Genomic DNA, 13,473 nt, shown 5'->3' on the forward strand with positions numbered 1-13,473 from the left:
AATGTGTCTCGTCATTGTGTTCATGTTGTGTCTATGTTGTGGTTATGTTGTGGTAATGTGTCTCATCATTGTGTTCATGTTGTGTTCATGTTGTGGCTATGTTGTGGCTACGTTGTGGTCATGTGTCTCATCATTGTGTTCATGTTGTGGCTATGTTGTGGCTACGTTGTGGTCATGTGTCTCATCATTGTGTTCATGTTGTGTTCATGTTGTGTTCATGTTGTGGTCATGTTGTGGTTATGTTGTGGCTACGTTGTGTTCATGTGTCTCATCATTGTGTTCATGTTGTGTTCATGTTGTGGTTATGTTGTGGCTACGTTGTGTTCATGTGTCTCATCATTGTGTTCATGTTGTGTTCATGTTGTGGCTATGTTGTGGCTACATTGTGGTCATGTGTCTCATCATTGTGTTCATGTTCTTGTGTCTCCAGACGGGACGCCGCGCATCGTGTCGTCCTTCAGCGAGCGCGTGGTCAACACCGGGGAGCCCTTCTCGCTCATGTGCGCCGCTAAGGGAGCCCCGCCCCCTTCCATCACCTGGACGCTGGACGACGAGCCCGTGGTGCGAGACTCCGCCTACAAGACCAGCCAGTACACCCTCTCGGACGGCCTGACGGTGTCCCACGTCAACGTGAGCAACCCGCTGATCCGCGACGGGGGAGTGTATCGTTGCGCCGCACGCAACTCGGCCGGTAGCGCCGAGTACCAAGCGCGCATAAACGTAAGAGGTGCCTGTCTGCTTTTCAATATACCTGCACTTCACACACACCTGGACACACACCTGGACAGGTAGACTCAGAGAGGGCCTCACACGCACACACGCACACACACACACCGCTCTGTCTATCTGTCTATCTGTCTATCTCGCAGTCTTACTCTCGCTCTCTCTCGCGCTCTCTCTCTCTCATTCTCTCTCTCGCTCTCTCTCTCTCATTCTCTCACTCTCCTTCTCTCTCTCTCTCAATCTCTCTCTCTCTAAATCACTCTATCTCTCTCTAAATCTCTCACTGTATCTCTCGCTCTATATATCACAATCTCTCACTCTATCTCTCTCTCTCTCTCTTTCTCTCTCTCTCTCTCTCTCGCTCTATCTCTCTCGCTCTATCTCTCTCTCTCTCTCTCTCTCTCTCTCTCTCTCTCTCTCTCTCTCTCTCTCACTCGCTCTATCTCTCTCTCACTATCTAGCCACCAGTTTAGTGCTAGTCTCTACCTCTCTACGCACCACAGCGCTCTCACTAGAAACACAATACATCTGATCAACAATATCCCAGCTTTGACAATGCAGGGACATAACTAACCTCCCTCTCTCCTCCTCTCCACTCCACCACCCTGATCACTCCCCCCTGCCACCACCTCCATCACTATGCTCTCAAACTCCATCACCTCCTCACGCCTTTCTGCTGACCATCAAACTCTACTCTGTCTTTCCTCTGTCACCTCACTCCTATCTCTACATCTATCACTCTTCCTCTGCCACATCACTATTATCTCTCTCTCTCTCGCTCTCCCTCCCTCCCTCCCCCTCTCTCTCTCTGTCTCTACCTGGGTCCTGCCTCCCTCCCCTCTCTCCCTCCCTCCCTCCCTCCCTCCCTCTCTCTCTCTGTCTCTACCTTGGTCCTGCCTCCCTCCCCTCTCTCCCTCCACCCTCCCTCCCTCCCCCCCCCGTGGCTCCAGGGGCGCCTAGGATCAGGCCCATGCGTGACATGACGGCGGTGGCGGGCCGGAACACCTACATCACCTGCCGTGTGATCGGCTACCCCTACTACTCCATCAAGTGGCTGAAGGAGGGCATGCAGCTGCCCGACAACCACCGGCAGGTGGTGTACGAGAACGGCACCCTGCGGCTCACCGACGTGCAGAAGGGCTCCGACGAGGGCACCTACCTCTGCAGCGTGCTCATCCAGCCCCAGCTGTCAATCAACCAGACCGTGCACGTCACCGTCAAAGGTGAGCCGGGCGGGCCCTCTCTCCAGTCTGACTGGGCCCAGTGTGTTGTACTGGTAGTCCTCTCTCCAGTCTGACGGGGGCCCAGTGTGTTGTACTGGTAGTCCTCTCTCCAGTCTGACGGGGGCCCAGTGTGTTGTACTGGTAGTCCTCTCTCCAGTCTGACGGGGGCCCAGTGTGTTGTACTGGTAGTCCTCTCTCCAGTCTGACGGGGGCCCAGTGTGTAGTACTGGTAGTCCTCTCTCCAGTCTGACGGGGGCCCAGTGTGTTGTACTGGTAGTCCTCTCTCCAGTCTGACGGGGGCCCAGTGTGTTGTACTGGTAGGCCTCTCTCCAGTCTGACGGGGGCCGAGTGTGTTGTACTGGTAGTCCTCTCTACAGTCTTACGGGGGCCCAGTGTGTTGTACTGGTAGTCCTCTCTCCAGTCTGACGGGGGCCCAGTGTGTTGTACTGGTAGCCCTCTCTCCAGTCTGACGGGGGCCCAGTGTGTTGTACTGGTAGTCCTCTCTCCAGTCTGACGGGGGCCCAGTGTGTTGTACTGGTAGTCCTCTCTCCAGTCTGACGGGGCCCAGTGTGTTGTACTGGTAGTCCTCTCTCCAGTCTGACGGGGGCCCAGTGTGTTGTACTGGTAGTCCTCTCTCCAGTCTGACGGGGCCCAGTGTGTAGTACTGGTAGTCCTCTCTCCAGTCTGACGGGGGCCCAGTGTGTTGTACTGGTAGTCCTCTCTCCAGTCTGACGGGGGCCCAGTGTGTTGTACTGGTAGTCCTCTCTCCAGTCTGACGGGGCCCAGTGTGTTGTACTGGTAGTCCTCTCACCAGTCTGACGGGGGCCCAGTGTGTTGTACTGGTAGTCCTCTCTCCAGTCTGACGGGGCCAAGTGTGAGGTACTGGTAGTCCTCTGTAGGCCCCTGAAGGGGTCCCAGTGTGCAGTAGAGGTCCAGTGATAGAAGTACACCACTACATTTTGGTGTGTAAAAAGACCAGTGTGAAGATGCAGAGAATGTTGCCAACATGTTTATAGTTGTATGGGTAATGGGGGAAGGACAGGCATGGTTTTTGACTCTCTAGGATCTAGGTTTGATGCCCAGTGTCTGCAGTCTACCTTTAGACATCCTACAGCAAGATGCCCCCAACCCCTACCTGTTCCTTAATGACCTGTCTCTGTACTGTCTAACCCCTACCTGCTCCTTAATGACCTGTCTCTGTACTGTCTAACCCCTACCTGATCCTTAATGACCTGTCTCTGTACTGTCTAACCCCTACCTACTCCTTAATGACCTGTCTCTGTACTGTCTAACCCCTACCTGCTCCTTATTGACCTGTCTCTGTACTGTCTAACCCCTACCTGATCCTTAATGACCTGTCTCTGTACTGTCTAACCCCTACCTGATCCTTAATGACCTGTCTCTGTACTGTCTAACCCCTACCTACTCCTTAATGACCTGTCTCTGTACTGTCTAACCCCTACCTGCTCCTTATTGACCTGTCTCTGTACTGTCTAACCCCTCTCTGCTCCTTAATGACCTGTCTCTGTACTGTCTAACCCCTACCGGCTGAATGACATCTATCTGAATTCACTGTAGTTTTGGGTAAAGCATTTGATGAATAGTAAAAAGCGTACAATTGTGTAGTGGCTTGAAGTTCATATTCTTGTGTGTGCGTGGTGTGTATGTGTTTGTGTGTATATGTGTGTATATGAGTGTATGAGAGTATGTGTGTGTTTGTGTGTGTGTGTGTGTGTGTGTGTGTGTTTGCGTGCGTGTGTGTGAGTGAGTAGGTGCGTGTGAATGTTTCTGTGTTTGTGTGTGTGAGTGTCTGTGTGAGTGTGTGTGTGTGGGTGTGTGTGTGTGGGTGTGGGAGAGAGTGTGTGTGTGTGTTTGTATGTGTTTTAATGTGTGTAGGTGTGTCTGTGTGCTTGTATATGGGGGTGTGGGTGTGGATGTGTGTGTGTGTGTGTGTGTGTGTGTGTGTGTGTGTGTGTGTGTGTGTGTGAGTGTGTGTCTGTTTCTGAGAGAGTGTATGCGTGTGTATGTCTGTGTTTGAGTGTGTGAGTGCCTGTGTGTGTGCGTGTGATTTAATTAGATGAATAATAATGAGGCCTAGATTAAATCCCCAGATGTCTCAGCTGTGGTACCCCCTCCCCTCCCTAACCCCCGTCTCCATGGCAACGGGATGACTTCCTCCTGCCAATTTGACTTTAACCAGAGCAGCTATTATGGGCTGGCTGGAGATGGGGGGCTGTAGACCTGCTGGCCAATGACCTTCCCTCTCTACACCTTCTCTGTATTCCTCCACCTTCTCCTCCTCCATACAGCGCTCCATCATCTACACACTACACCAGTACAGTCCTCCAACACCTCCTCCTCTATACAGCGCTCCATCATCTATACACTATACCAGTACAGTCCTCCACCACCTCCACCTCTATATAGCGCTCCATCATCTATACACTACACCTCCAGTTATAACTCTACACACTCTATACCTCTAGTTATGACATTTATACTCTATACCTCTTGTTATAACATCTTCATTCTATACCTCTATTTGTTACATCTTCACTCTTACCTCTATTATGTATTAAATCCTCCTCATATCCTTCATCTTCTTTGTGTATTTCTTTATAATGATTTAATCATCTTCTTTAATAGAAGATAAAATGGTACTGTATTAATCCCAGAGGGGAAACTCCTCTTATGTCCTTCGATTCCTCCCTTTATTGATACACGTGTGTGTTAATTGGCCCTCTGTATCCCTCTCTATCGACTCCCTGGTCCTCAGTTCTTCAGCGCTCTAATCTCTCCCCCTCCTCCTCCCAGTTCCCCCTCTGATCCAGCCCTTCGACATCCCCTCCACCTCCGTGGGGAAGCTCATGTACATCGCCTGCGTGGTGTCCTCGGGGGACATGCCCATCCGCATCACCTGGCACAAAGACGGACAGCTCATCATCCCCGGCTCCGCGTCCGGCGTCGCCATAGAAACCAAAGAGTTCATGAGCTCCCTCCAAATCTCCAAGGTGACCTTGAAGCACAACGGGAACTACACCTGCATCGCCAGCAACGCGGCCGCCACCGTCAGTTGGGAGAGGCAGCTCATCGTCACTGGTGAGAGATGACCTCTGACCCCTTAGTCTTCTTAGTCTAGTCTAGCCCTAGTGCCACCCCTGACCCCTAACCCTGACCTCTAACACCGACACCAGCCTTAATGCTACCCCTGACTCCTAACCCTGACCCCTAACCCTTACCTGTAACACTGACCTCTAACCCCGACCTTAGCCTTAATGCTAACCCTGACCCCTAACCCTGACCTCTAACCCACACCTTAGCCTTAATGCTACCCCTGACCCCTAACCCTGACCTCTAACCCCGACCCTAGCCCTAGTGCCACCCCTGACCCCTGATCCCTGACGGTATGTTGGTCTGCACCTGGCTAAGAGCTCTCTCCCTCCCAGTGCCTCCTCGCTTCGTGGTCCAACCCAACAACCAGGATGGTATCTACGGCAAGGCGGGGGTCCTCAACTGTTCTGTAGAGGGGTATCCGCCCCCCAAGGTCATGTGGAAACACGCCAAAGGTAAGGGACAATGCACACATTCACTATGAGAACACCTTCAGAAAAACACACAAACACACACACACACCCACTATGAGAACACCCTGAGACACACACACACACACACACACACACACACACACACCCACGATGAGAACATCCTGAGACACACACACACACACCAACGATGGGAACGCCCTGAGACACACACACACGCACACACTTTGAGGATGCCCTGAGTCACACACACACACACACACCTGGTTAGCCCATCCCATGAACAGAAGAGCCTGGACTTCATTGGTCCCTGAAGAGGCCGGGGGGAGGGTGATATAAGGAGAAGACCGGGAGCACATTTAGGTTTCAAATAAAAGACACCGCTTGTTCATAAATCAATCAAAGCACTTGATCCGTCCCCAAAGGGCAAACAGAGCAAAACAGTTAGCAAGGAACATATTACGGGAAGGGGTTATTTTGCTTGGTATTTGCTCGGTATTTGCTAGTATTTATTTGTGTGTGCTTGGTATTTGCTGGTTTTCAATGCTATGTGCTTGGTATATGATGGCCATTTGATAGTTCGTATTTGGGTAAATTTGCTGTTATTTTCTGGTATGTTGAGGTATTCGATGCTATGTGCTTACATGGTATTTGATTGTATTTGATGGTATTTGATGATATTTGAAAGTATTTGGTGGTATTTGATTGTATTTGATGGTATTTTATAGTATTTGGTGGTGTTTGATGGTATTTGATGGTTTGTATTTGGTGGTAGTTGGTAGTATTTTACACTATGTGCTTGGTAGTTGGTGGTATTAGATGGTATTTGATGGTATTTGATAGTATTTGATGCTATTTGATGGTATTTGATAGTATTCGGTTCGTATTTGGTGGTAGTTGGTAGTATTTGACACTATGTGCTCGGTAGTTGGTGGTATTAGATGGTATTTGATGGTATTTGATAGTATTTGATGGTATTTGATGGTATTTGATAGTATTCGGTTCGTATTTGGTGGTAGTTGGTAGTATTTGACACTATGTGCTCGGTAGTTGGTGGTATTTAACGCTATGTGCTCGGCCCCCTGCAGGTATAGGGAACCCTCAGCAGTACCACCCGGTGCCGCTGACCGGCCGCATCCAGGTCATGTCCAACGGCTCGCTGCTGATCCGCCACGTCCTGGAGGACGACCGGGGATACTACCTCTGCCAGGCCTCCAACGGAGTGGGCTCCGACATCAGCAAGAGCATGGTGCTCACCGTCAAGAGTACGTCTCACTCCCGCTGCCCTCTCACTCCCGCTGCCGCCTCACTCTCCTCCTTCAACGGTCCCTCTGTCAGCCTCTCACTCCTCCCTCTCTTCCCATCAGCCTCCCATCTACCCATCCCTTCTCTCCCCCTCTAACTCACCCCTCTCTCCAACACCTCACTCCCAGGTCTCCGCCACCTGCCGATTCTCTCACCTGCTAACTCACCCCTCTCTCCCCCTCCCTACCCACCCCCTCATTCCCCTCTCACATCTCCACATTCAAACCCTTTCTCGCTCTCTCATGTCTCTCACCCCTTCCCCCCCTCCCCCCGGCAGATCTCTGAGCTTCTGTCTCTGATCACTCTTTTCCCTCCTCCTCCCTCCCTAACCCCCTTATCAATCTCTCTTTCACTGTATATGTTTCTCGTTCTCTCCTCTCTGCGTCTCTTCCTCTCCTCCCTCAGCTCTCCATCGCTGGGGGAGGAGGTGGGGGCAGAGGGGGGTTATTGACTTATTTGTTCCGGCAGCATGTCTACTCTCTCTCAGGACGGTTTGGTGGGGAAGAGCTCAGATGAATTAGTGATGAAAACAAAACCACAGGAACCAACCTCCGATCAATAATCACGTCTACTAGAGAGAGCGGGAGAGGGGGAGAGAGAGAGAGAGAGAGGGAGAGAGGGAGAGTGGTAGAACACAGAGAAAACAGCAGGGGTTAGAATCCAGATGCATTGTGACGCAGAGTTGTCAAAACACCTTAACTAAAGATGATTCATTCCAACCGTTTTAAAGCCAACCATTAAAACGGCGTCACTTTAATAAAATCAATCCACATTTGGGATTAGCAGAAGAGTGCTTCGTTCTTTATGCTGCATGAAGACAGTTGTGCTACAGTCTTGTGTGGGACGGGCCGACATACAGGACATCCTGCTCAGGTCCCATCACGGCTCAACTGGAAGCCTAGGAGAAGTACCTAACATGAACCGAAAGTCAGTGTCAGCTCCGAGCGTCTCAGGAGATGACAGTAGCTGCGACTCGCTTGCACTGCAACAAGCAACACAACACAAAACAACCACAACAGCTCCATGGTGGTGTTGTGGTGCTGAGACACCGTCAGGACGGTGCTCTACACTACCAATGGGTTCTGATGGTCCATGGCACTAAAATAGAGCTGTGCTAACCTGAAAAAATACCACTCCATGAATGCCAAATTTATTTTGTGAGGATATTTCATCATTAAGTAATACAAATATTTTGTCCTGTATTGAATGTGTTCTTAAATTCAGCGATCTGAGGGATGTAGGGTTTCAGGGACGATCAAAAAGCAGATCCATTTGATTACAACCTTGTTGGAAGGTCTAGGTCAGGGGTCAGCAACCTTTTCAACATGCAGTGCCAGTTTGACATTTTCTCGTTAATGAGTGTGCCTTAAGCAACAATATATTAAAAATTAAGCTGAATTATGACACAGCGACCAAAAACATTCCCAGAAGACCTGGAATTGTACTATTCCCATATAGGCCAAAAAACATTTCAAATCAACATTTGAAATGTTTTTTGGGTTGTTATATTTGCAACATGGGCTTACAAATTATAATTACATATCAGAAACATTCAGAAACTCATTCAAAAAACATATTTGCACTGTGAGAAATGTAAAAAACGAGAATATATGAGAATGTTGGAACCATCCACATCAATATCTTTAAGACATGTACAGCTTTGCAAAACCATGTGAAGGCGATGCATACAGGCCACTTGCAACAATATTTTAAATATTTTCTTCTCTATTACTCACAACATAGGTTTAAAAACTATTAATTGATCCCATTTCAGAACACTGCCCTCTGTAACTGATTTAAACATATTTGCACTGGGAGGAAATGCCCAAAACAGAATAAAGTGCAAAAGAAAAAATGGTAGCAATGATTATGCTGCCGCATTGTGCTGTGAATTTTTTTAATAATAATATTAAAAATAAAAAAAGGTTGTTTTTTTTTCAAGTGTGCCACTGATTATGCTGCCCCGTGCCAGTGGTGGCACGCGTGCCTAGGGTTGCCGACCCCTGGTCTAGGTGCACAGAACTAGGTTCTGTGTGTTCTGCGTCCGACCTGACTGGTCTCTGGTCCCTCCAGTTCCCGCCATGATCACCAGCCACCCCAACACCACCATGGCCAGGAAGGGCCAGACCAAGGAGCTGAACTGCACCGCCCGCGGGGAACAGCCCATCATCATCCGCTGGGAGCGCGGAGACACCGTCATCGACGCCGAGAGGAACCCCCGCTACTCCATCTCCATCAACAAGAAGGGGGACGAGGTCATCTCCACCCTCAAGGTAAACACAGAGTCACCTCCACCCTAAACACCTAGTCACCTCCACCCTCAAGGTAAACACAGCGTCACCTCCGCCCTAAACACCTAGTCACCTCCACACTTAACACCTGGTCACCTCCATCCTAAACACCTAGTCACCTCCACCCTCAAGGTAAACACAGATTCACCTCCACCCTCAAGGTAAACACAGAGTCACCGCCACCCAAAACACCTAGTCACCTCCACCCTCAAGGTAGACACAGCGTCACCTCCACCCTAACCACCTAGTCACCTCCACTCTCAAGGTAAACACAGAGTCACCTCCACCTTAAACACCTAGTCACCTCCACTCTAAACACCTAGTCACCTCCACCCTCAAGGTAAACACAGAGTCACCTCCACCCTTAACACCTAGTCACCTCCACCCTAAACACCTAGTCACCTCCACCCTCAAGGTAAACACAGAGTCACCGCCAACCTAAACACCTAGTCACCTCCACCCTCAAGGTAAACACAGAGTCACCTCCACCCTTAACACCTAGTCACCTCCACCCTAAACACCTAGTCACCTCCACCCTCAAGGTAAACACAGTCACCTCCACCCTAAACACCTGGTCACCTCCACTCTTAACACCTAGTCACCTCCACCCTCAAGGTAAACACAGCGTCACCTCCACCCTCAAGGTAAACACCTAGTCACCTCCACCCTAAACACCTAGTCACCTCCACCCTCAAGGCAAACACAGAGTCACCTCCACCCTAAACACCTAGTCACCTCCACCCTCAAGGTGAGCACTGGCATGGATCTGAACTCACTGTCTAGCCCCTACCTGCTCCTCAATGACATAGATCTAAATTTGCTGAAGCTGTTGATAAAGTGTGACAACTAAATATCTAACAATCCGTGTTTGTGTGTGTGTGTGTGTGTGTGTGTGTGTGTGTGTGTGTGTTGTATGTATGTGTGTGTGTGTGTGTGTGTGTGTGTGTGTGTGTGTGTGTGTGTGTGTGTGTGTGTGTGTGTGTGTGTGCAGCTCAACCCAGCAGAACGAGGAGACTCAGTGTTCTTTTCTTGTCACGCCATCAACTCCTACGGAGAGGGGAGAGGACTGATCCAGCTCACTGTGCAAGGTACACACTCACACACACACACACACACACACACACACCATACACACCACCCACACACACAGACAGACACACACACACACACACCACCCACACACACACACAGACAGACAGACAGACACACACACGTACACACACCGTACAAACCTCCCACCCACACACACACACACACACACACACACACACACACACACATCCCACCCACACACACACACACACACACACACACACACACACACACACACACACACACACACACACACACACACCCCACAGACCTCCCATATTAAGACAGGATGCTCCTCTGATGGTAATGATGATGATTAAAAACTATTTTGTATCACCATTCTAACGGAGAGACTTTGATCATCGGATGCCGTTTGATTCTACATTATTTATACTGAAGACAAGCCACGCCCCCTCCTAGCGACCCTACAGACAGAGCTCCACCCCCCCCAGCCTACCCTTGACCCCTCTCCTCCGTACCCCGTGCAGAGCCCCCGGATCCCCCCGAGCTTGAGGTGCGGGAGGTGAAGGACCGCAGCATGAACCTCCGCTGGATCCAGAGGTTTGACGGCAACAGCATCATCACCAGCTACGACATCGAGTACAAGAACAAGTCGGGTAGGCTTCACTGTCACTGTAGCACGGGTCGGGTAGGCTTCACTGTCACTGTAGTACGGGTCGGGTAGGCTTCACTGTCACTGTAGTACGGGTCGGGTAGGCTTCACTGTCACTCTAGTACGGGTCGGGTAGGCTTCACTGTCACTGTAGCACGGGTCGGGTAGGCTTCACTGTCACTGTAGTACGGGTCGGGTAGGCTTCACTGTCACTGTAGTACGGGTCGGGTAGGCTTCACTGTCGCTGTAGTACGGGTCGGGTAGGCTTCACTGTCACTGTAGGACGGGTCGGGTAGGCTTCAGTGTCACTTTAGCACGGGTCGGGTAGGCTTCACTGTCACTGTAGCACGGGTCAGGTAGGCTTCACTGTCACTGTAGTACGGGTCGGGTAGGCTTCACTGTCACTGTAGCACGGGTCGGGTAGGCTTCACTGTCACTGTAGTACGGGTCGGGTAGGCTTCACTGTCACTGTAGAACCAGTCAGGTAGGCTTCACTGTCACTGTAGCACTGGTCAGGTAGGCTTCACTGTCACTGTAGTACGGGTCGGGTAGGCTTCACTGTCACTGTAGGACGGGTCGGGTAGGCTTCACTGTCACTCTAGTACGGGTCGGGTAGGCTTCACTGTCACTGTAGCACGGGTCGGGTAGGCTTCACTGTCACTGTAGTACGGGTCGGGTAGGCTTCACTGTCACTGTAGTACGGGTCGGGTAGGCTTTACTGTCGCTGTAGTACGGGTCGGGTAGGCTTCACTGTCACTGTAGGACGGGTCGGGTAGGCTTCACTGTCACTGTAGCACGGGTCTGGTAGGCTTCACTGTCACTGTAGCACTGGTCAGGTAGGCTTCACTGTCACTGTAGTACGGGTCGGGTAGGCTTCACTGTCACTGTAGTACGGGTCGGGTAGGCTTCACTGTCACTGTAGCACGGGTCGGGTAGGCTTCACTGTCACTGTAGTACGGGTCGGGTAGGCTTCACTGTCACTGTAGACCAGTCGGGGAGGCTGCTTTACTCTCTGTTGTAATCAAACAATTTTACTCTTTTTTATTTACTTTCTTCTGTGTGTGTGTGTGTGTGTGTGTGTGTGTGTGTGTGTGTGTATCCAGACTCCTGGGACCACATGTACACCACCAGGAACATCTCCCCCACCAACAACCAGGCCAACATCGTGGAGCTGCACCCCGCCTGCGTGTACAGCATCCGCATGTACTCCTACAACAAGATCGGCCGCAGCTCCCCCAGCAAGGAGCTCACCATCAGCACCGAGGAAGCACGTAGGTCTCCACCCTAACCGACCCCAACCCCACCTCCACCCTAACCGACCCCAACCCCACCTCCACCCTAACAGACCCCAACCCCACCTCCACCCTAACAGACCCCAACCCCACCTCCACCCTAACAGACCCCCAACCCCACCTCCACCCTAACCGACCCCAACCCCACCTCCACCCTAACAGACCCCAACCCCACCTCCACCCTAACAGACCCCAACCCCACCTCCACCCTAACAGACCCCCAACCCAACCTCCACCCTAACAGACCCCAACCCCACCTCCACCCTAACAGACCCCAACCCCACCTCCACCCTAACAGACCCAAACCCAACCTCCACCCTAACAGACCCCAACCCCACCTCCACCCTAACAGACCCCAACCCCACCTCCACCCTAACAGACCCCAACCCAACCTCCACCCTAACAGACCCCCAACCCCACCTCCACCCGCACTGACCCAGCCCGCCCCCACCCTCAGTGACCCAGCCCAGCTCCACCCACCAAGCAGCCTTGACCTCTGTCTTCCTGCTCAGAGCATCATGTGATCTTGTTAGACAACATGTGAGGTCATAACATTAGTATATGTGATGTCATGACAGCCAGCCTCTTACTTCCTATCTAGAGCCCGACGGCCCGCCCATGGACGTCATCCTCCAGCCAATGACGTCGCAGAGCATCCGGGTCACATGGAGGGTGAGAGATGATTGGTTCTACCACCTGATTGGAGGATACTGTACACATGTTGTCCATATATTAACACGCCACAGGTTAAGATGCAGCAGAGCGCTCGCGTGTTAATCTGGGTTTATTTCCTAACTTCAAATCACAAAATCCTTACATCAGTTCATTCAATTGCGTGTTGAAGCACCTACATGTCTGCCATGGTAATGAGGCAAAGACCTAGATGACCTAGAGTCATCGATCCAATGCCAAACAACAGAAATGACTTCTGAAATGCACCCAGAACATTCTATATACCTCTATTTACATGATGCAGACAGACCTGCAGTATGTAATAGAGAGGTACTGTATGAACTGTATGCTATGTGTTACAGATATAGTTACCGTATGAGCCATGTGCAGAGTGTAACTGATATAGTTACTGTATGAACCATGTGCAGTGTGTAACAGATATAGTTACTGTATGAACTGTATGCAGTGTGTAACAGATAGCACTACTGTATGAACTGTATGCAGTGTGTAACAGATAGCACTACTGTATGAACTGTATGCAGTGTGTAACAGATAGCACTACTGTATGAACTGTATGCAGTGTGTAACAGATAGCACTACTGTATGAACTGTATGCAGTGTGTAACAGATATAGTTACTGTATGAACTGTATGCAGTGTGTAACAGATATAGCTACTGTATGAACTGTATGCAGTGTGTAACAGATAGCACTACTGTATG

General features: G+C 50.6%; 1 protein-coding gene across 1 annotated transcript in view; it reads left to right on the forward strand.

The window, feature by feature from the left end:
• Nucleotides 1-13,473, forward strand: part of LOC307076982 (cell adhesion molecule DSCAML1-like) — a gene marked incomplete at its 3' end in the record, with an annotated part of 64,573 nt that overhangs the window by 31,807 nt on the left and 19,293 nt on the right. The window contains 10 exon segments of the mRNA XM_079738215.1: nucleotides 431-727; nucleotides 1,674-1,946; nucleotides 4,761-5,045; nucleotides 5,393-5,512; nucleotides 6,577-6,753; nucleotides 8,867-9,066; nucleotides 10,076-10,172; nucleotides 10,665-10,793; nucleotides 11,893-12,060; nucleotides 12,683-12,753. Coding sequence (XP_079594341.1) covers nucleotides 431-727; nucleotides 1,674-1,946; nucleotides 4,761-5,045; nucleotides 5,393-5,512; nucleotides 6,577-6,753; nucleotides 8,867-9,066; nucleotides 10,076-10,172; nucleotides 10,665-10,793; nucleotides 11,893-12,060; nucleotides 12,683-12,753 — 1,817 coding nt within the window.

The sequence above is a fragment of the Pollachius pollachius genome (assembly GCF_949987615.1).
Source record: "Pollachius pollachius genome assembly, chromosome: 6".
In the NCBI taxonomy this organism is placed as follows: domain Eukaryota; kingdom Metazoa; phylum Chordata; class Actinopteri; order Gadiformes; family Gadidae; genus Pollachius; species Pollachius pollachius.